The 25,349-nt window shown below is 40.1% G+C and overlaps 1 protein-coding gene across 1 annotated transcript in view; it reads left to right on the plus strand.

The window, feature by feature from the left end:
• Positions 1 to 22,876, plus strand: part of LOC126184507 (uncharacterized) — a 99,006-nt gene extending 76,130 nt beyond the window's left edge. Inside the window, exons 6-9 of the mRNA XM_049926900.1 lie at positions 5,294 to 5,432; positions 7,894 to 7,916; positions 20,700 to 20,846; positions 21,781 to 22,876. Of these exons, the coding sequence (XP_049782857.1) occupies positions 5,294 to 5,432; positions 7,894 to 7,916; positions 20,700 to 20,846; positions 21,781 to 22,876 (1,405 nt within the window). The remainder of the gene's footprint in view (positions 1 to 5,293; positions 5,433 to 7,893; positions 7,917 to 20,699; positions 20,847 to 21,780) is intronic.
• Positions 22,877 to 25,349: the final 2,473 nt, after the last annotated feature.

Here is a 25,349-nt window from a genome sequence, read left to right on the forward strand (position 1 = left end):
ATGTCGAACTGTTCATGCAGATGGTTGTTGACTTGCAAACGTCCCCATCTGTTGACTCAGGGATCGAGACGTGGCTGCACGATCCGTTACAGCCACGCAGATAAGATGCCTGTTATCTTGACTGCTAGTGACATGAGGCCATTGGGATCCAGCACGGCATTCCGTATTACCCTCCTGAACCCACCGATTCCATATTCTGCTAACAGTCATTGGATCTCGATCAACGCGAGCAGCAATGTCGCAATACGATAAACTGCAATTGTGATAGGCTACAATCCAACCTTTATCAAAGTTGGAAACGTGATGGTACACATTTCTCCTCCTTACATGCAGCATCACAACAACGTTTCACCAGGCAACGCTGGTCAACTGCTCTTTATGTATGAGAAATCGGTTGGAAACTTTCCTCATGTCAGCAACCTTGTGTGAATGCTCTGAAAAGATAATCATTTGCATATCACAGCACCTTCTTCCTGTCAGTTAAATTTCACGTCTGTAGCACGTCATCTTCATGGTGTAGCAATTTTAATAGCTAGTAGTGTAGATCATCTGTATCATTAGTAGTAGTTGCCAGAAAAGATGCTCTTTATATTACATTGCATATTATATTATGGAGCAGCATCTATTGGAAGAAATAGTGTTTTCCCTTAGAAGTAGTGCATAAAATTCATCTGTGTGAGTTCTTAGTTGTCTAGATGCAACAGATGTGCACATTTGCAGTTCTATTGAACAGACAGTGTAGTTTTTCTGCTCACTATATGCTTAATAGCCAGTTAACACTCTTTTCCACTTGTAGAAATGCCAAATTTTCAAGTTCTTATTATCTCTTAAAGTCAGATGATTCCAGTTCTTCTATGTGTTGAATATGGAAGGACAACCTTTGTAAATAATCTGAAGAGACTGCTAACCAACTCCATATGAAACACCTGTTCATCATGAGAAATTTCACATGTATCACTTTCCCCACATGGAGGCTCTGAACAACCCTACACAGATGTTTTGAATCTTCACATTCTTGAACACCCCTCACTATACTAAATGATAGAAGCAATATGTTACATTTGCACATTTGGATTTCCGATGTATAACTTCAATTTAATGGAGTGTTGAGCTCCAATTTAAAATGACAGATGCAGAAAATTAACCTAAATATTCACAGTAACAGTAATGAACATTACTAACAGCCAAGTATTGCACACCAAAATCCAGGCACACTTGCTACTAAATGCAACAGTTAGAAAACATGTCTAAATAATAACTGGGATTCCCAGAGTGCTACTTGCATGTAAAAAAAACCTATCATGGCAATTTTTTCATTATTAATGCAATATCCAGCATATTTCTGTGAGAAGTGCAGCTTGGTTGCAGTGAGATTTTATGTTTTATTGATTTTTTTTGTTTCTTTTGAACAGTTTCTTTTGGATTTCCCATTACAGTGATAAAATTTACTGAAAATGTTTCTTTAAAATTATGACTTCATGACTGTAAATGTTGAAATTAAATAAATACAATCTAAGATTAAGTGTGCACAGAATCAGCTATGATTTAAATCCAGATCTGCAGCTCTTTCAGCCAGTCTGTGTCACCTGAATAAATACAAAACAATCCAAGCCTTTGGAAGATGTTTTCATCAGCATGGCTAAGAAAGCAAAGTATCAGAGAACCACAACACAGTTAACCAATATTAATAAGATCACTGTACAAAATATTAGTCAACTTCCCTACTTCTCTCCTCCTGCCCCACCCTCCATGTCAAGAGAGTGACACCTTGGAGCACTGCAGAATTGGTACCAAGTCATCAAGTGACCCTCCACTACTGACATAAGGTATATCAATGAAGTGGTGTATATGTGCCAGTTGGTTGAATGGAATCGGTGCAATTCCATGGATCACCATGGTGACATAACAGAAAGGAGCTAACATGATGATTCCCACACCATGAATGATGCCGCCAGATCTGTTAGTGTATTAATTTGGACTGTACAATGTGTCTACAAGGAATGATATACCATTCAGGGCCATGTAATATGGTATAAATCAATGATCATAAACAGATCCTAACTGACAAATGTCACACCTCAGCAATGACAACCAGTTTCAAACTCTACTGACATTTTGCTGCTGTCATTGACTTCAGAGCCATCTCAACCAGTTTCCAAGGGAACCTTGTGAAGGGATCTACATGTAATATGACATTTAGAGTTGGGTACCTGGCAAAAGACCATCACTCAAAGCATTTCATAAAGCTGCCTATCTTCAGTGTGCCAAACAACACACAAATTGGATAGTAGCTGACTGGAAGCAGATGTTTTTGAATGATGCAAGGTGACAAGTGAACTGATAGTCCAATAATGCATTTAACCTGCAGTGTGAGGAGAGTGTATACTATGATCAAAATAACAAAGTAATTGACTGTTCAGCATGGGAAGAGATGATGTTGTCAGTTCACCTAAGCCTATGCATGCAATATGTCAGTGACAGCAAGAGCTGGGCAATTCCATTCTGAATACATTCACATGCCGCTCATTAATGTGCAGTACTGGGTTTATTTAAAAGAAAACAATGGAGACAATGAAAATTAACCATGATTATTACATTACTGGTTGCAAGTATCATCCACAGCTGGCTGTAGCAACTAGAAACTGATGAGACAGCAGAGAACTACAACAACAGTGAACAGAAGGCATGACTGAGCTCATTTTTTTGACTGTCTGTTGCTGTCCTGTAATCAAACAGCTGTCAGACACCTTTTTTTATTCTGATCCAGATGTAGTTAAGGTCAGAGGTACTTCCATGGTTTTTTGAAGATGTTTTTCACAATGTGACTTTAGCCCATTTATTCAAGTTACTGTGAACATTCTTGGTGACCAAGGATAGCCTTTTCTTCTACATGTTCATGATGAGTATGCTGTGGATACTTCAATCCTCCAAGATGACAACAGCCATTTTCACAGAGCAGCATGTATAAATTCTGGTTTGATAAACACTCGGGCACCTTATTGAATTTCAACTGACATATAAATTACCCAATGTTAATCCCATAGAAAATGTCTGGGACCATTTGAAACAGCAGGTGAAATCTAGCAGTCAACATCCCCACAATTTTGTAGCTCTACAGCTTCTAATCACGAATGAGTGGTTTGAGTTGGATGTGACATATCTAAAGAAATTTGTGGACTCTCTTCCTCACTTTTTGAGGCCATTAGCAAGATCAGAGACTGTGTTACCCAGTATTAGTATAACACCTTCTGAGAGTGACTAGTTTTTGTCCAATGTGCATACCTTCAAATACTAAAATGACTGCTTGAGCCAATACAGCAAAAAAATTGTCCACATTATAGTGATCCAAGGTTCCTCCAAAATGACAATGTTCTTGATCCTATGTCATGAAGTATTAGGCAGTTCATGGCCGAAATGAAATGCCCAAGATTTTGCACCCACCTTACTCAGCAGGTCCAAACTCCTGTGTGACCTTTTCCTCTTCTGTAGAATGAAAAAGGCCTATAAGGCAAAAGTCCTCAGAACTTAGAAGATGTGAAATCAGAATACACACGAAAAAGAATTTTTTAAAACAAGCATTGAAATAGAACTTCATCATTGATGGGATGTTAAACTCTAATATTCCTTTCTTTTTCTTTGTAGCATGGCTTCATTTATACCTCATTTAGGATGAAAGATAGGAAGTATAGGGTTTAACATCCCATTAACAATGATATGGTGCCAATGACCAAGCAGTTTGGTCCCTCCCCCTGCCTTTAAACTGACCAACCAACCAACAACAAAATCATCAGAGACAATAATACTGAGTCCATGTGGCTCAAAGGTTTGGTGTGAGTCTTTCAATTGGATGCCTCTTCAGAAACTTACATGTCCCTAACCTACCCTAGTAATCATACCAGGGAAAGCTGAAGTACAGTTTAATGTGGAATCCAAACCACCTGTCAGTCCTGGTGAATCTTCACATCATTGAGAGGTGAAGGATAGTTAAAGGCAGATGGAAATACTTTGTGGTCTGGCCGAGATTTGATCCTGCAACCTTTCAGTTTCCAGATATGTGCTTCACCATTAAACCATCAGGCATGACTATTATTAAAAATGGGCCATACTAGGAGAACATTGAATTGCAGATGGATGGAAACCACTCACTCCATTGTAGCCACCCATTGTCAAGAAATGAAGTTAACCACATTAAAAAATTACTTGTTTTCTGGTTGTCATGGTGATTAGAAATAAACCACAAACATATGCCATCAAACCACAAACACATTTTTTTTTTAAATTCATTCAAAATTTCATGTATCTCAGTTACTGTCATAAAAGCATAAAAAATCAACATCCATTTCATAAAGTGGAAAATATGATTATTTGGAAAAGTCATCAGTCAACACATCCCAGTTTCAATACCATAGAGCTAATTCAAATCTTTTTTTCTGTGTGTATGGACATTGAAGTGGTGAATGAGAATTTGTACCAAGGCCAGGATTCAAACCTGGGTCTCTACTCACTAGGCAGCTGCACAACCACTATGCCACACTGGTGCAGTGGCTTTGCACAACAGCATGGACAACCTAGCACACCTCCCTCCTCAATCCAAATTCCCATTCACACCTCAGCCCACTTGGTATTCCCCCCAAAACTTGAACAACGTTGCAGAGTCTCTCCCGCTGTATTGGAATAATACCTCAGCATCAAATAAAATGGAGAATCCTGTCCGAAATCCAATCATAAGTGCTTTAATCAAATAAAACTGTTTTTCATTCATTGCTTCAGTCTGCAAATGTACATCATAGATATTTGAGACTTGAAAAAAGTTGCCGGAACCATATGGCTTCATTGGATCAAATTTTTTCTGTTCATGCACCATTTTTAGCATGGTTAAAGTCCATCTGTCTCCTTCAGTAATCTATATACAGCAGAATTCAACAAAACAGTGTGGTATACATGACTCTTGTTGCCTGCTGGTTCATTTGAATGGTGATTTGTCCCTCTGTACTATGGTGGTAGGTCATAATGTATTAGTGTAGGCAACATGAACTGTGGACATGGTGCCCTGCAGTTTTCTCAAAAGCTATTCATGATGGTGCTGCTAGCCCTCTAACAAAATATTTTCATCACAGAGCTATGCAAGCAGTTCACAAACTTCACTTAGCAAAGCATATAAACTGACAGTTAGGGTCAAATGTGGCTCATTTGTAACTGAATCTGGATTATAAATTTATAGGCAAACAGAAAAAGAAATGAAAAAGTTACAGTTCTAACTTAACATGTATTGGAGTTTGTTTTAATTTTTCAGTCATGAAAAAAAGAAAATGTACTGGGAACAATTGGAGATGAGTTGTCGTTATATGTATCGACAACAGCACACAGCACGCCACTGCAACTGCTGCGATGATTGCCGCTACCCTCTTCCACATGAAGGATTCCCTTGGCAGGTTATGGATGAGAGGTAACAAACCTTTAATTGAATTTATGTGTTAGAATAAAATATTATTAAAAGTATACAGAAATAACAAAACCATCTACATAAAGATTACACCTACAACTCTTAAAATATACCAATACAATATTCCCCTTTCACAGTGGCATGAGGGAATGTTGCCAACAACTTTAACATGGATAATTACTTGGTTAAATAGTAAAATACACTCCTGGAAATGGAAAAAAGAACACATTGACACCAGTGTGTCAGACCCACCATACTTGCTCCGGACACTGCGAGAGGGCTGTACAAGCAATGATCACACGCACGGCACAGCGGACACACCAGGAACCGCGGTGTTGGCCGTCGAATGGCGCTAGCTGCGCAGCATTTGTGCACCACCGCCGTCAGTGTTAGCCAGTTTGCCGTGGCATACGGAGCTCCATCGCAGTCTTTAACACTGGTAGCATGCCGCGACAGCGTGGACGTGAACCGTATGTGCAGTTGACGGACTTTGAGCGAGGGCGTATAGTGGGCATGCGGGAGGCCGGGTGGACGTACCGCCGAATTGCTCAACACGTGGGGCGTGAGGTCTCCACAGTACATCGATGTTGTCGCCAGTGGTCAGCGGAAGGTGCACGTGCCCGTCGACCTGGGACCGGACCGCAGCGACGCACGGATGCACGCCAAGACCGTAGGATCCTACGCAGTGCCGTAGGGGACCGCACCGCCACTTCCCAGCAAATTAGGGACACTGTTGCTCCTGGGGTATCGGCGAGGACCATTCGCAACCGTCTCCATGAAGCTGGGCTACGGTCCCGCACACCGTTAGGCCGTCTTCCACTCACGCCCCAACATCATGCAGCCCGCCTCCAGTGGTGCTGCGACAGGCGTGAATGGAGGGACGAATGGAGACGTGTCGTCTTCAGTGATGAGAGTCACTTCTGCCTTGGTGCCAATGATGGTCGTATGCGTGTTTGGCGCCGTGCAGGTGAGCGCCACAATCAGGACTGCATACGACCGAGGCACACAGGGCCAACACCCGGCATCATGGTGTGGGGAGCGATCTCCTACACTGGCCGTACACCACTGGTGATCGTCGAGGGGACACTGAATAGTGCACGGTACATCCAAACAGTCATCGAACCCATCGTTCTACCATTCCTAGACCGGCAAGGGAACTTGCTGTTCCAACAGGACAATGCACGTCCGCATGTATCCCGTGCCACCCAATGTGCTCTAGAAGGTGTAAGTCAACTACCCTGGCCAGCTAGATCTCCGGATCTGTCCCCCATTGAGCATGTTTGGGACTGGATGAAGCGTCGTCTCACGCGGTCTGCACGTCCAGCACGAACGCTGGTCCAACTGAGGCGCCAGGTGGAAATGGCATGGCAAGCCGTTCCACAGGACTACATCCAGCATCTCTACGATCGTCTCCATGGGAGAATAGCAGCCTGCATTGCTGCGAAAGGTGGATATACACTGTACTAGTGCCGACATTGTGCATGCTCTGTTGCCTGTGTCTATGTGCCTGTGGTTCTGTCAATGTGATCATGTGATGTATCTGACCCCAGGAATGTGTCAATAAAGTTTCCCCTTCCTGGGACAATGAATTCACGGTGTTCTTATTTCAATTTCCAGGAGTGTATATTAAGCTACATTTAAGTTACTAACAAAAACTGAAAAATTTCGTTTATCATCAGCAATAACGATATGTAACATATAGCAGTGAGTGAAATTCATACGAATACCCTGTCCATTCCCTTATGTACCTACTTGACCAGTGGGCATCAAATAACCTTCATCATGAACTATGTTTCTTAACATCACATCTAGGTGGTGATAAATGTAATATGATTGACAATGTATAGTAGTTCTGCCTTTATATAAAACTGCCAATCCCTAAGCATATAAACTGACAGTTAGGGTCAAATTTGATTCATTTGTAACTGAATATAGATTATAAATTCACAGGCAAATGGAAAAAGAAATGAAAAGGTTTCAATTCTAACTGAAACACCATCATCAGCTGTTCAGTATATTTTGATACAACTAAAGAGTGGAAATGGAAAATGTTCTAGATGCCAAATTTCACACATGTCAGGAGAATGAAAAATCAATGTGTATGCAATTCACTTGCAGGTCTCTGGTTCTGCAATGGTCCATTTACTTTGTAAGTGTATTGTACAAGAGTATTCACTGTCACCCCTTATTTTCGCTAAAATGAATTACCAGAACACAACCCTTGATATAAAAATATGTTTATTCTCATAATACACAAGATGTGCACTCAATGTTGCTCTTGGCCTGACTGCTCTTGACCTGACTGACTGAGACATGTGACGGAGTCTCCAGGCTACCTGTTACTCTAACACATGGCAAGATAACAATGCTTGCTGCTCACTGCAATACTTACCAGGATGAGACATAAATCTGCTAACTGCAGTCTCCAAAGTAAATTATTCAACATAAAGCCAGATACAATGCATCCCACTCAGTGAAGTGCTATCCAGGCTGAGACACATCTGCTTGCTGCAGATTGTCCCAGGTAACTCTCATGTTACCTTGATGTGGCCCCTCAGCCATACCTGCCTGTCCCAAGCAAAATGACAGGAGGGACGAAGGAGAAACCATTAGGTAGAGGGTGTAGGGACAGTACCTGCATTTCAGCAGCTGCCACTCCTTGCAGACCAAAAAATCACTCCCATACAGCCATAGACAGCATATCTGCACTGATGAGAACTTCCTTGCCCAGTATGCTTAAGATCTCATGAGGGCCTTCACAGGCAGGCACTACTCCCCAAACTTACTCCACAACCAGATTTCCCATGCCATATACTCACACACACCTAATGCCTCCACCACCTCTGAGAATTAACCACAAAAATGTGCCCCCTCATGACCCATTATCACCCTGGACTGAAACAACTAAAGCATAATTTTTGCCAGGACTTTATCACAATGCCCTAAAATGAGGGCTATCTTATCCAAGATTCTTCCCACTCTCCTAAGGTCACACTCCATTGCCCATCCAAACTACACGACACCCTGGACCAACCCTATGTCATTCCTACTCCCATCCCATTGCCACAGGCATCATACCCCTGTGGAAGGCCCAGGTGTGAGACATGCCCAATCCACCGACTCAGCACATCCAATTCCAGTACTGTCACAGGGTTATCCTATCCCATCAGAGGCAGGACCATCTGTGAAAGCAGCCGTGTCATATACCAACTCTGCTGCAATCAGTGCACAGCATTTTATGTCAATACAGTCCTTGGCCAATTTATTAGATGCACTACAGTTTTTAAGTAAATTTTTTATTTATGTCTAACAAAGTTTGTTTGTTCTTAATACATAAACTGTGATAAAATGATTATGAGTTGTCTACTTCATAACTAAGGTGATATAACAAATAAATAAAACATAGCATTTGTTGAAAATATTTTATTTCAATAATTATAACAAAAATTAAAATATTGTGAAAGTGAAAACATTAATTTTAATATCTAGTTGAGCCAACTTTTGGAGCTACGAGAGCCTTAATATGACATGGCATGCTATCAATGCAGGACTGTACAGTTTCCTGCATTTGCGGATAATGATACCACACATTGATGATCTTCTCAAAGAGCTGTGTTTTTGTTCTGATGACATCTTTTGCCACCCCCCTCTTCATTAGTTCCCATACTTTTTTTTCTATGGGGTTCATGTTGGGACTATTACCTGGCCAGTCTAACAGAGGGTTATTTTGTTCCTTCAGAAAGGATTTAATTGACCTGGCTGTGTGACAGGGAGCTCCAGTCTGCATAAATATAAATGGTTCCCCATTCGGGGACCATTCTCTGAGCTGTGGTATTAACTGTTTTTGGTTTTGAAGGACTTCCTTGAACTGGTCTTGCCTCATTATGTCTTTAACCATGTAAAGACATCCTGTTCCCTTGCCACAGATGACAGACCAAATCATCAACTTAGTTGCGTGTTTTATGGTGTGAATAATGCAGTTGGGATGAAATTTTTCTCCTGTTCGATGGTGCACACACTGACATTTGTTAGTTAAAATTTCAAATGTGTTTTCATCGCTGAAGCATACCTGTAAAAATCAAGAAACATTATTAATCTACTATGAATAAACATACATAGGTTGTATCATATTGTAAATAATAATTTTAAAGTTAAATTACCGATCTCCAGAAGTCCACATCCTTATCACACCACTGTTTAACCTACTTCAGATGCTTTACTTTCATTGTGGCTGTTAACATTGGTTATCTAGTGGGTTGGCAGGCCTTGAAATCAGTATCCTTCAACTTTCTGCAAACAGTGCATCAGATGCTTTCACATTAGCCTCTTCCAGTTGAGATTTTATCTGAAACTTCCTGGTAGATTAAAACTGTGTGCTGGATCGACACTCAAACTCAGGACTTTTGCCTTTTGCAGGCAAGCGCTCTACCACCTGAGCTACCCAAGCAGACTCATGTCCCACCCTAACAGATTCAATTCTGCCAGTACCTTGTCTCCAACCTTTCAAACTTCACAGAAGCTCTTCTGTGAATCTTGTGGAACTAACACTCCTGGGAGAAAGGATATTGCAGAGACATGGCTTAGTCACAGTCTGGAGGATGTCTCCAGAATGAAATTTTCACTCTGCAGTAGAGTGTGCGCTGATATGAGACTTCCTGGCAGATTAAAACTGTGTGCCCAACCGTGACTCAAACTCGGGACCTTTGCCTTTCGTGGGCAAGTGCTCTGCCATCTGAGCTACCCAAGCATGACTCACGACCCATCCTCACAGGTTCAATTCTGCCAGTACCTCATCTGCCAGGAAATTTCATATCAGTGCACACACTGCTGCAGAGTGAAAATCTCACTCTGGAAACAACCCCTAGGCTGTGGCTAAGTCATGTCTCCGCAATATCCTTTCTTTCAGGAGTGATAGTTCTGCATGGTTTGCAGAAGAGCTTCTGTGAAGTTTGGAAGCTAGGAGATGAGGTACTGGCAGAATTGAAGCTGTGCGGACAGACCATGAGTCGTGCTTGGGTAGGTAAGATGGTAGAGCACTTGCTTGCGAAAGGCAAAGATCCTGAGTTCGAGTCATCGTCCAGCACAAAGTTTTAATCTACCAGGAAGTTTCATATCAGTGCACACTCCACTGCATAGTGAATATCTCATTCTGGAGATTTTATCTGTTTTGTTGTTTCAAATTTGTTTTCTAGACAAATTCTTTTGAGAAAACTTTCTGATCTTGGAGTGATAATTGGTTTTCTTCAACATTTATTCTTCCTTTTGGGGCTCAGTTCTTCACCTGATTCAATTTTCTTCTTTATATGCCTCACCCTAGCTTCTGATATTTCCAACCTTTGTGAAATTTCATGACTGGAATACATTTTTGTGTTAATGAAGGCTTTGACCTCAGCTTTTTTATGTGGTGAAATATCCCCTCTTTTACCCATTTTTAAAGGTCACAGTTAGTAATATCTGTTTGTTAAACAATCAATTGTGATGTCAATATTACAAAATTGATAATAAAAGTGAGCAAAATATTACACCAGTTACATGCGAGAACACTATTGAATAGGTCCTTTCCTGTATGCTGTACTCTGCATATTAATACCTAAAATAAGTCAACAATCCAATGTCATGAAGCAACAATAGATACAAAATTCAACAACGTAATAAGTTCCCTGAATAGCTGTCATAATTTTTCTGATTAATCACATTAAATATAATACAAAACATGTAATTATTACAAACAACATTAAAAATGTGCAGTTCGTCTAATAATTTGGCCAGGGACTGTATGTCAACCAAGCAGCTGTCCACCAGAATGACATTGACCACCCAATGGCACAACATTCAGCTGAGCACAACATGCCTGAGTTCAATGGCTGCTTCAAATCTGGGTCATCTGGAGCCATCCCTCCACCACCAGTTTTTGTGAACTACACAGCTGGGTGATATCTGTGCAACACCTCCTCTGATCACATAACCCTTCTGACATCAGTTTCCATTAATCTCTGCCCGCTATTGTTGACAATAATTATTTCTCTTTTTCTCTTTATTCCTCTCCTTTTCCACTACTCCTCCCTCCTCCCTCCCCACCTCTCCCCTGCCCACTGCCTAATCTGCAGCATTTCACTGTCTGCCATCCCCACCATACTATCTGTCTCCCTCCCCACCGCAGCCTCCTCCTTACCCCCACCCAGTCATCACTCCCATCGTGCACTGGTGGCACTGCTCGCAGTGTGGTTCAGTTGCCTGAGACTGCAGTCATGGCTGAGATAGGGACATTACCACCCACAACAAGTTTTCTACATCGAAATCTAAAAATACAACTGTACCCTGAAAATAACTGTGAAGTGCATGTGAAGAATGACTGTTTAAATACTGCTGTGCACTTTATAATATATATACAATGCTGTCTTTACTGATGTATCTTCTTCCTCTGTAAAGGAATACACTACTGGCCATTAAAATTATTACACCAAGAAGAAATGCAGATGGTAAATGGGTATTCATTGGACAAATATATTATATTAGAACTGACATGTGATTACATTTTCACGCAATTTGGGTGCATAGCTCCTGAGAAATCAGTGCCCAGAACAACCACCTCTGGCCATAATAACGGCCTTGATATGCCTGGGCATTGAGTCAAACAGAGCTTGGATGGCGTGTACAGGTACAGCTGCCCATGCAGCTTCAACACGATACCACACTTCATCGAGAGTAGTGACTGGCGTATTGTGATGAGCCAGTTGCTCGGCCACCATTGACCAGACGTTTTCAATTGGTGAGAGATCTGGAGAATGTGCTGGCCAGGGCAGCACTCGAACATTTTCTGTATCCAGAAAGGCCTGTACAGGATCTGGAACATGCGGTTGTGCATTATCCTGCCGAAATGTAAGGTTTCGCAGGGATCAAATGAAGGGTAGAGCCACGGGTCGTAACACGTCTGAAATGTAATGTCCACTGTTCAAAGTGCTGGCAGTTCGAACAAGAGGTGACTGAGATGTGTAACCAATGGCACCCCATACAATCATGCCCGGTAATATGCCAGTATGGCGAAGATGAATACACACTTCCAATGTGCGTTCACCGCAATGTCGCCAAACATGGATGCGACCATCACGATGCTGTAAACAGAACCTGGATTCATCCAAAAAAATGACGTTTTGCCATTTGTGCACCCAGGTTCATCATTGAGAACACCATCGCAGGCACTCCTGTCTGTGTGTCTGTGATGCAGCGTCAAGGGTAACCGCAGCCGTGGTCTCCGAGCTGATAGTCCATGCTGCTGCAAACATTGTCTAGCTGTTCGTGCAGATGGTTGTTGTCTTGCAAACGTCCCCCATCTGTTGACTCAGGGATTGAGACGTGGCTGCATGATACATTACAGCCATGTGGATAAGATGCCTGTCATCTCGACTGCTAGTGATATGAGGCCGTTGGGATCCAGCATGGAATTCCATATTACCCTCCTGAACCCACTGATTCCATATTCTGCTAACAGGCATTGGATCTCGACCAACGTGAGCAGCAATGTCGTGATACGATAAACCGCAATCGCGATAGGGTACAATCCAACCTTTATCAAAGTCAGAAATGTGATTGTACGCATTTCTCCTCCTTACACGATGCATCACTACAACGTTTCACCAGGCAACACTGGTCAACTACTGTTTGTGTATGAGAAATCGGTTGGAAACTTTCCTCGTGTCAGCACGTTGTAGGTGTCGCCACCGGCACCAACCTTGTGTGAATGCTCTGAAAAGCTAATCATTTGCATATCAGAGCATCTTCTTCCTGTCAGTTAAATTTTGCGTCTGTAGCACGTCATCTTCGTGGTGTAGCAATTTTAATGGCCAGTAGTGTATATCAATGAAAATAATCAACTTTTGAAAATATAATGTAATTGGAAAGATATAAAATCACCTCAACAAGTGGCAGCAGCAGAACACATGTATAAAATGTATTCAGAGTTAGCAAGCATCCAAAGCTAGTGGCTCCTTCTTCTGGCAGAAGAAGTCTTCCTTCCCCTTCAACCCTTCTGCTAGATGAAGGAGCCACTGGCTCCAAAAGCTTGCAAATTGCAATACCATTGATAAGTGTGTTTTTCTGCTGCCAGTCCACTTGGTGAGTTGATTTTTTATCCATCCAATTACATTATATTTTCTGTAAAGGAATGTTTGGAAACAGTTTAGTGTTTCTCATTTTGCTTTGCAAATCTCACTTTCAGTTCCTGTGCTACACATGAGTACGCGGATAATAACTTTGGTGAGATTGACAACCTCTACATTAGAATGGAATTTACACTGATATATGACTCTGAACATCAACATTGAGGTGATAGTCTGTTTGGCAACAGCACAGTGAATCAATGGTATTTTCAGCACATGCTTACTTGTCTGTCATATCAGCCACTTCTTTTCCCAGAATTCTCATGTGTTCTGACCCAGTGGAATAATACCTCATTCAAATCCTTCGTAGCTACATATGTTGACCAGTATTGTCTGGACTGCGTAACATATACAATGGATACAGAAATTTAGAGCATGTGAAACATTTTGCTTTACAAATACACATCATCTGTTTCGGTTCCTTGAGGTTATATGTAACTACGCATGAGACAGAGTACACCAATTTCATAAACACATTTTAAGAACATTCTCAGGAGAAATTACAATGCAGCTATGAAAACCCATCTGTTTAGATGTATCAGTGAATATACCCGTTTAGTTGTGGAGTTTATTTAAAATTCTATAAAATAGAGTTTAAAATGCTAAACCTAAATTTTTTTTGGGCCCCTTCAATAGAGTGGTTAGAAGTCAGCTCTAACTCTGGGTTGTGGGTGATATTTTCCTTATGCCACCTACCATTAGGCCTTGCATGGCATACATATCAAATGGTTTAAGTGTTCATGGGCGATTCATTTAATGATGTACAGTCTGGAATGTAGATGATCATGGAACAGCAAAACATCTATAGACGTAACACACCACAAGGTGCTACCACCAGATTCCTAGTGGAGGCTGCCCAGCCACAGAATGTGGACTGGAAGCAGCCATAGGTAGCCTCATTCCCAAATGGGAATGTAGTTCTCACAGCTCTGTATAATGTGAATGCAGAATTTAACTGCAACTGCATAGAATAATTCTAAAACTGAAGCAAATTAATGATATCATCATCCAAGATCTATAGCTGAGGTGCTTAAGATCTTCAGCATCTTTGGTGATTCTTCCTATCAGATCCCTTAAGTATTGTAACCATGAGAACTTCTCATCATTATGTCTGCCTTTGGACATCCAAGGAAAAAGAGACAACAGTTCTTCATTTCCTGCAGTCACTTATAATGAACAGAAACACAAAAGCACATCTCTTTAATTTTCCCTCATATGTGTCAGTGATGAGAAGCACAATTTCTTATAGAAGAAGCTATTGAATTTCATTACTTTGAAAATGAATGAGCCACGTATTTTCTTTTCTGCAAACAGAGATTTATTTTCCTTTTTTTGCCTGTATGGAATTTCCAACCAGCAATCTCATTCTGAAGAACCTCTTACTATTTTTTTTAAAAAAATCATCTAATGTTGCTTGAGATTAATGTTGTTCCTTGGTACTGATTATATTTTCAATACTTTGTGTTAAAATCAAAAACTCTTTTTTTATTATTGTTTATTATTTTTGCTTCTCCCTTTTCTTTCTGTTTAGTAAAATAAATTCTGTGGACAGACATGCATATAAAATGGTTTTACACATTTTCCTCAGTTCAGTAGACAATCCTGATTAAGATATAAGATAATTTAGTAATCATTTTAGGCACCGGCATTTTCCTAGGCATATCAGTTATGTTGTGTGGAGTTTCTATGCACCATTAGTTTGTGAAGCTACTAACTTTGAAAAGGGCCTTGAATCTGAATATGTAAATTGCAAAGCAGTGAACTTAGTTCACATCACCAATTGATACACTAAATTACTGTTGAACTGGTTAAACACAAATGCTGGATGTAAATATGTAAGTCTCAAAATTCTTAAATACTACTCTCATGGTTACATCAGTTCTTTTCCATTTTGTTTGCTTTGTTTCTCATCAGTATTGTCATAAGCTGTGGTGCATGCAGTATGGCATAATTGTTAGCATCACTGACTGGTGTTCTTAGGATCACCAGTTCAAATCCAATCACCAGGAATTATTTCTCATTTAATGTTTATCAGTTCTTGAAATATGTTATGTTTGTAATGTTTGTTTATTTTGAAATATTCAGTGTTTGTATAAATACCAGCATTCGGGAATATTCAGTGTTTGTATAAACAGCTGCATTCTCTGTCCAGGAGTTTAGTTCTGTTCTGCCTATAAGCTGGTGTCAAGTGATGCTAAGTTTTGAACTTTCTTATGATCCTGCCTTCATATTTGGAGTTGATAATGGTTTCAATGTGACATTGTTTGGTGAAGGTAGGCCAAACTGATGAAAACATTTGGCAACAATCTGCAGCAAGTCTGATTATTAAAAGAACAATTTAAGAACAGGACCAACATAATGAGGAAATGACCTGCTCATACATATAGATATTTTGGCCCTATGCCCCATCATGAACCCCAGTATGACAGAAGTCAACAAAATATCACACTTGATGAAAGGAGTCACAGAAGACATTTGCCAATATCTTCTGGTAAAGTATGTCACGACAGAAGAATTCACCAAGTGGTGCCAGCAAATTGAGAAAATGCTACAAAGAAGAACTGAATGAAAGAAATATGGTCAGTTGCAGAATGTGGTTTCTGTGACAGTTGTGGAAGACCACCACGAATTCACCTCTCTCATATGCCAGATAGGAAGACAAGGGATACAGTAGTGTATGGCAGTCACAGTAACAAGAGACAGCAGCCATCCATGTGGGTCCCATGCATTAGGAGGTAACAGGGAATGTTAAAGAAGGGTGTATTGATCTTTAGCACCAATCTCTACCACTAGTCAAACACTCCAAGAATGGACTTGACCAACTCAGACTTATGCAGTGGCCAACTCAGACTTATGCAACAACCATCAAATGACAATGCAACATCTGATCACTGTAGATATGACCAACTCCACTGACAAGTACTGCATCCCACAGAAGAACAGACATTTGGAGGACAGAGGACATCATGTCAATATGTTTTCCTCGTGGATGTGCTGGACACATTGTACACTACTGCACAGAGAGAAGACAAGTGCTTTATCACTATTACATGGCAATACACCAACCATCACAACAGTCTTCTCCATGCCAGTCATAGTTGACCTGTGGGACAAAGCCCATTGCCATGCCCTGGATGTGGTCACTCCCAATACATTGCAGCATTTTCCCATTGCCATACAGAGCTACCAGCCACATGCGTAGCCACCAACTTCAGGAAATCTAAGTAAGGTGACCACCTGTGAAGGTGAGACTGCCAGAGATGCAAATCCTCCATGGACAACAGTCACCAAGATGTCAGGAAATCTCATTGATGTCATCACTGATGACCAGCCTATCCAGGCACTTGCTGATTCAGGAGCTTCTTTTCTTGTAATGTCAGGCAATTATCACAGTAGCTAAAGAAGATGAAAGCACTTGTGCTGAAGGTCACAAATGGGAAATATGTCCAGCTAAAAATAAATGTAAATGTCATGTGACTAGGGCCTCCCATCGGGTAGACCATTCGCCAGGTGCAAGTCTTGATTTGATGCCACTTCAGTGACTTGCATGTCGATGAGGATGAAATGATGATGATTAGGACAACACAACATCCAGTCCCTGAGCGGAGAAAATCTCTGACCCAGCCTGGAATCGAACCCAGGCCCTTAGGATTGACATTGTGTCACGCTGACCACTCCGCTACCAGGGGCAGACATATGTCCAGCTGACAGTAAAACATATTGCAAGAATCATTATCAATGACTGAACACAGCCATTTAAATTTGTCATTCCAATAGAAAGTAGTCACAATGTTATTCTCAGATGGGACTTCTTGCAGGCACCATAAGCAGTCATAGACTGTGGAGGATCAGAGCTCTAGACTGATGAAGAAATTCCAATAAGTACACACAACAAAAATTGCTCTAGTTAGCTGTTTATCCTAAAGACGTTATCCAGCCATCATCAATGAGACAAGTGGTCATTTGAGATGCTCAGTTAAATTGTGAAGCTTTTGTCAATTGCACAAAGCTACTCAGGCTCACAAAAGAAAGTGACAATTATAAGCATTGTTAGGTGGTCTTGGAAAACTGTGAATCACCAGTTGCCACAAGCAGCCAGAACTCATCTCTAAAGGTATGTGTGAAGGGACAGCCAAATCAATCCATGAAGGACAGCTTAGTGTCATCAACAAAGAATCATTCTCTGCCACCATTAGAGATAATGCAGGGGGAGAAAGCTTCAATCAAACTGCCCATAGGAAATAGCCTGACTGAGGAACAATGTTGGTGAGTGATAGCCATTCTGTGTAAATTTTCAGATGCTCTCAAATCCAGAGTGCAGAAAAGGTAGACCAAGCCATCCAAGGTATGACACTTTATCAGCACTGGGGATCATACACCAATTAGCCAGTGGTCATATAGAGTGCTGCCTGCTGAATGAATAATACAGGAACAAGTGTAGAAGATGCTAAAAGATGACATCATTAAATCTCCAGAGCACTACTCGTCTTCTCCTATGGTCTTTGTGAAAAAGAAGCATAGCACATGACATTTCTGAATCGACTATGACAACTGAACAAAATGAAGAAGAAAGAAATCTATCCATTGTCACGCATTGATGACACCCTAGACTGCTTGAAAGAAGCAAAATATTTCTTAACTATGGACATGCAGGCAGGCTATAGAATTGACATTGATGAGGCTGACTCAGAAAAGACTGTCTTTATAATTTATGACAGACTCTGTGAGTTTAAGGTTATACAATTTGAAATGTGCAATGCTCCAACCACCTATGAATGTATGGTGGACATCCTCTTTAATACCTTAATTGGAAAATATGTCTTTGCTATCTAGACAACATTGTTGTTTTTTTCAAGAAATTTGAAGAACATCTAAGCTGCCTGCCAACCATGTCAAAGTGCACTCAGGCTGCAGGCCTCTGTACGAATCCAAAAATATATCTCCTAACTTCCTAACTACCCAAAAAATAAAAATCTTGGGGAAGCAAGAGAACGGCGGTGGAGGTTTTCTGACTCTTCAGCACACTCATGATGTGAGAAGTTTCCTCGGTATGTACTCATAGTACCAGCAGTTCATAAGTAATTTGCATAATAAGACACATCACTTGTAAGACCTACTGAAGGGAGATGCCAAATTTGCTTGGAACAATGTATGAGAAACATCTTTCATTGTCCTTAAGAAGGTGCTAACATCTTCTCCAGTCCTAGCATTGTATGACAAGAACACCAAGATGGAACTTGACACTGGCACTAGCAGTTGTGAATAGGTGCAGTTCTAGTGCAAATTCAGGAAGGTGCTGAAAAATGATAGTTAACATTTCCAGATTACCCTTAAAATCCAAAATGATCTATTTTACAACTGAGAAAGAGTACCATGCAGTTGTGTGGGGTAACAACAAGTTGCAGCTCTATTTATTTGGTAAACCATTCATCTTTGTGATGCACACCTTTCTCTATGCAGGTTGACTAACCTAAATAATCCATCAGTTTGTCAGGTGAGATGGACACTGAGGCTTCAGGAGCACAATGTCACAGTGTTATACAAAGGTGGATGCAAACACAAGGTCATGACTGCCTTTCAAGGAATCCTTTGCTGGAACACAGAAGTGTGGATGGAATCTCAGTCATCACTGGATTAAATGGTACTGCTGCCCAACAGAGGGAAGATCCAGCTGTGCTGAAAACCACAGAAGCCTTGAAAAAGGAGGAACCAACCAAAGGAGAATTCCAATTAATAAACAGAGCATTGTATAAGAGGAAATATGATCCGTTGGGGCAGAAATTGTTGCTCATCATCCCAGCTTCTACAGCCAGCTATCCTGAAGCATTTCAATGTTACTCCAACATCTCACAGAATGCTTTAATAAGATGTTGGCTGGTACACTCTTGGTGTATCTTGGTGTCAGATAGAGAGATAGGGATACAGTACTTCCTGTATTGACATTAACATATACCACAGCAAAGCAAGACACTACATGATTCACACCATTCTTTCTGCTCCATGGTTGTGAAGCCGAAATGACAATGGATACACTGTTCCTGTTTTAACCAGGTAATACTGAGGATGAATATGTGAAACACCTTATCATCAGCACCAAAGAAGCAAGGCAGATAGCTGGTTTAAGGAACCTAGACATGTAGGAGGAACACTGAGAGTACTATAATGTGAAGCACCAGCCAGTGAGATGCAGCCCACGAGACTGGGTATGGATTTTTACACCAGTGCAGAAAGTAGGACTTCCACAAAAGTTACTAAAGTGCTACTTTTGGCCATATCATATCCTTCGTTGCTCGTCGGATGCCACATATGAAGTCAAGGATTATGATTCTTCATCAAGACGACAAAAGGACACAGACATTATTCACGTCCTCTGCATGGAGACCCACTTGAGAATCACTAAGCTTCTATGGAATGGGCTACCTTCTATGCTCACAGTAGTGAAGACAATATAACAGCATGACTAGAACACAAGGACCCACTAGTGCCACTACATAGAGAACCATTGACAAGATTTAGGCCAAGAGTGCTATAGTTGGCTCCAATGGCAACATCTGAAACAGTGGGTTGCTGTTTCTCCAGGAGACTGATCAATGCTATGAGCTGTGGTGCATGCAGTGTGAAATAATAGTTACCATTGCTGGCTTATGTGCTGCAGCTCACCAATTCAAGCCTGTTACTTAATATTTATCTTTTCTTGAAGTATGTTGTGTTTGTAATGTTTGTATATTATGGAATATTTAATCGTTGCATAAAGAGCAGCATTCTGGAGTATTTGATGTTTGTATGAAGAGATGCAATCTTCATCCAGGAGTGCAGTTCTGTTCTGACTGTATGTTGGTTTCAGTTATAAATGTGCTTTCAGTGTTAAGTGTTGTACTTCATTGATGACCTGCCTGCAGATTTGGACCCAATTGTGATTTGAGATGAAAATATTTATTTGCAGTAAACTGGGTACTTTACTTGTGATACTTAACTCATTTTTATTTGTTTCCTGTCTCTAGTTTCTCTTGTCATTTTTTCTCTGCACTCACATTCAAATGCAGAATAAATAATCCAGTCTTTTAACTTCACACTATCTACGCTGTTTTTTGAAATCCTAGCAGATACTGGACACCACGCAGAGTGGGTAACCTATATTCACCAAACCCAGGTGAAGATGGGAATTCAAATACACACAGGCCTACATCTGGCTGGAGCTGGTGTCGTTTGCCCTGGGCTCGAGGCAATACAACCAACCAAAATACCAGGTAATGTCTATTATGTAAGGCATCAAAATAAATAATTCAGGTTTTTGGGTTGTAAAATTCGTGCTTTAATAAAATAAAATTATATATGTGTGCTGAAGTATTTTCAGTCACTGGTGATTTTGAAAATATATTTCACTGAGAACAAATAGGATTTCTCTTTTTAAACTGATCTGCCACTGTCAGATCAACAAATAAACTCATTTCTATGAAAGAGAACATCATCTGTAAAGTAGAAAATGAAGCTCTGTGGTCTTCAGGTTGTTATATGTTGTTTTGAGCGGGGTTGGGGTTGTTGGGGGAAGGAGACCAAACAGCGAGTTCATCGGTCTCATTGGAGTAGGAAAGGACAGGGAAGGATTTCAGCCATGCCCTTTCAAAGGAACCATCGGGGCATTTGCCTGGAGTGATTCAGGGAAATCATAAAAACCTAAATCAGGATGGCCGGACGCGGGGTTGAACCTTCGTCCTCCCAGATGCGGGTCCAGTGTGCTAACCATTACGCCACCCCACTTGGTTTGTAGTTTTGAAAATCCTGTTCTGCAGAGTAACACTTATTTTGGAATTCTACTAATCTGGTATGAGCACAAAAAATGTTTGCTCGCAGTCCTTCTCATGTCCACACTGAAATTATTAAATAAAAAAACCCTTTCAGCAGCATCCATTCATAATTGCAGTAGCATAGGCAACTTGCAATTCAATTATCCATTATCTAACAATAAAAGTACTTGATTACATCTCAACAACAGTGATATAAGTAGAATAATTCACAACCATTCATTTTTACATATCTTTTGTATGTAAAATGTTAGAATAATCCAAACGTGAGATTTTTCTTGACTAACAGAACATTTCGTATGGTATTAATAAGAGAATGATAAAAATTCATTTGGCTTAAATATAATTCATTTAACTCTGTTTTTATTTAAATTTTCAGAGAAAGCAGTCAAAATTACCGGAATACCACTAGCAGTCCAGACAGTCAATATGGTTTCAGCAGCCGTCCAAATCCAGACATGCATAACCACCAGGGAGAGAGGAGAGTTGGTGTTGCATCTGTACAAGTGGAGAGTTATGGCCCAGGTTACTACATGTGGGGACCACCACCGCCATACTCAAACCATAATAGTCCAGCTCATCGTGAACCTATCCTTGGTGTGCTCCCACATTCTAGTTCTATGAGCCCACCATGTGTCAGTCATGTTCACAGACACTGTCATGTACAAGGCCAGTTTCTTGGAGAGCAGAACTGCTTTGGCAATTCACAGCTCCAGGCAGCAGGCTCCAATGACACAAATGTGGAAGAAGTTAGGAAAAATGTGCTTACTGAAAATTATACAAATGCAGATGAATCAAAATTACCTGCTTCAGCTGACAGTAGCAGTGAAAATACTAAAAATTCATCAGTTAGTAGAGAAAGAGTAAGTAACACACTCCCAGTACGAAAAGCAAAGAAGAGGATAGATATTTCATCTGTGAAATCAGTTGCTAACATACCATTTTCTGTTGATCAAAAGAAACAGCACACATCTCCAACTCATGTTGTTGCTATTAATACAACATCCAGTTTCCCACGAAAAAGTATACAATTATTATTTGGTCAACAACGTCAGATAACAGAAGCATACCGCAGCCAAAGTATGTCTGAAAAACTAGCATTAAATGATTTTAATGTTGCTGATAAATTGACTCCACATAGTTTGGAAATGACTGATGGTCATTCAGAGCCAGAGGATGATGGAAGACCGCCAAATCACAGCTCACCACAAATGCGAGGTGTGGCAAGTTCAGCTTTTACTGTACATGAAGCTCCACATGGAAATGGAAATGAACCAACTGAATCTGAGGTTTATTTTGCTGATGTTTCTTCTTGCTGTAATGTGTCTGTTCACAATGATGGGCCAGGTTCATCTTTCTATGATGAAGCTTCAGCTCCACAGAAACAAAATGTTACAGCTTCTTCAGCAGAAGAGCCTATTGTTCCCAAACCAGAAGTATTACACCAAGTATCAGTGTTTTGCCACATCAGATAAAAAGTCATCATCTTAATATGAAGCAAACAGGCATACAGCAAAGAAGCAGTGTCACAACAAAGCATGTTAATTTAAAAAATACTTCAGAAAATGAATTGGCATTATCAGAAAGTGCTAATCAATATCATAACAAGTGCAAGCATGAAATTATTGATTCTGAATGTAAAAATTCAACAGCTGATATTTTTAATCATAAGAAACATACTTTATCAAACAGTTGCTTTCATTTTATATTAACAAGACAGAGGAGCCTGTCAAAAGATAATTTGTCAGTGGGCAAGCAGGAAGCATCACATCATAATAATTTATTGTGCAATAAGCAACATATTGAACCAAAATCTCATGATGATTATGACACTTCACAAAACATCCAACAGTCAGCCATGTCACTTTCAGACTGTGAAGCTGGTGTTACTTCTCATGTACCAGATAATAATGAAAATTGTTATACATGTCAGGTAACACACTCTCTGCCACAATGTGACAATTTTGTAGCAACGACCAAATACAATCACAATTCAGTATACTGTAACAATGATGTTGTCATAGGAGATACCATTACAAGCCCAGAGCCCTCACCAGTTCTAAGAATACCCAATGATGAAGTATTAGTGAGCAACAAGAATAACCAGGATGAAACTCCTTGCATCTCAGCAGTGCTGCAGCTGAGTAAGCTTCACATACATCAGCAAAGGAACAGTATTCATAAAGCTAACAGTGAGCCTCTAGACAGCTTTCCCTTACTACAAAGAAATAAACATTTTCTGGCTCCTGATGTACAGTATGAAACAATCCCTGAACAGCCACTGCAAATAGCCAAACCCCAGCTTTTACACACTCATAGGCATCACAAAAATTTTATTACAGTACATGACACCTTTAATGGAAATAATGTGGTAAACACTACAGGAAGACTTAATGCACCCCACTGCACAAACTTTAACTCCCCATCATCATCTCCTAGTGACAGATGTTTAAATTTTTTGGTCCCTACAGTGACTAATGTGGATAGCTCCATGAGACTGTCAAATAATCCAAACATAAACAGTAGTAGGAGCTTCATAGAAGGATTGCATCAAGCAAATGCCAGTACTGAGGAAGAATCTGAGTCACAGACACAGCAAACTTCGACCTGCTACAGTGATGCTACTTTGGACTCTGGATGCCATAGTGGATCTGAATTTGCTGCCAGTCACCAGAGTGGCAGCACAAGAGGAAGAAACCATAGTTCTAGATCAGAATGTGGAGGAGAAGTAATGGGTGTTGTCACAGTTCGTTCAGTTAATGTATAAAAGTGCAAGAAGAGGAGCAGCTGTTTGGGTCAAAAACATCCAGCTGAATAAATTGTATATAAGACTAAAATGCAGATTTCTTTCAGTCATGAAATGATTCTTCCTAGCACATCAAAACTGAGATACAGATTCTAAAACTGTAACATACTCTATATTTCTGTGAGTCAGCTCAGTTTTTGTTCAGTGTATCATTTGTTCTTACATATCACATTGATATTTTTGCTGCAGCTGTGTTGTTTCTATGTTGAAGCAAATAGGAGGATAATTCAGATGCCATTTTAAGTACAAAAATGCAAAAAAAAAAATTATCTACACATGTTAAAAATTGTGTATTACATTCTGTGTAAAAATGAGTATTTATTAATGTTTTAAACAAAAGAATTTCTTATTGTTACCTCTATTTTGTTATTTACATGTGATTTTTTTTTCATTCCCGTCATTGTAGTGTAGGAAGAAACAATCCTACATTAATCTGGTGAGTACATTTAGTAGAAGATCTATCAGTTATGTCTTGACTTGAGTTTTGCAGCAATGGGTCTTCAAATATATGAAACACTACCTAACACAAATTTATGTGACAATGTTTTTCCTGAACTTATTCATAAATTATGACTATGGAAGTCTGTCAGAAGTTATTTATATCTGTAAAGATTCCTGATATTTTTAGTGTTGTAAAAAACACTGAAAATTGTCAAAGTTCTTAATGACAAAATTAGTACTAGCAAATGCCAACTAAGACTGTTCTCTCATCTAAGTTCTTATACTGTATTACCAATCCCTGTAACACTTATGAGCAGTCAGATTTGTCTGATTTTACATGACATAACAGATTTTTTGTGGAGCAGCCAGACAACAACAGTGACTGTGAGAAAATGTAATGAATAGTAGATTGTTGTCTCTAGCTGGACAAACACATAAAAAATTGTCAGGTTTGGAATGAAAGGGCTTGCAGAATAGCAATAACACTAGCAATAAATAAAAAAATAAAGAGCCAAGATAATATAGGCCTGCAATTAAATATGAGAACATCACAATGTATCAAGGAGCTTAATAAATAGACTAAATGAACATTTAAATAATTGTAGGATTAGTGGGATGTATAGTGATTGTTGCTATGGTGAGTACTAAGAATAATAAAACAGTACAGTAGGAGGGTTATGGTTTAAAATCCCACTGACAAT

Source organism: Schistocerca cancellata, chromosome 4 (assembly GCF_023864275.1).
Source record: "Schistocerca cancellata isolate TAMUIC-IGC-003103 chromosome 4, iqSchCanc2.1, whole genome shotgun sequence".
NCBI lineage: Eukaryota > Metazoa > Arthropoda > Insecta > Orthoptera > Acrididae > Schistocerca > Schistocerca cancellata.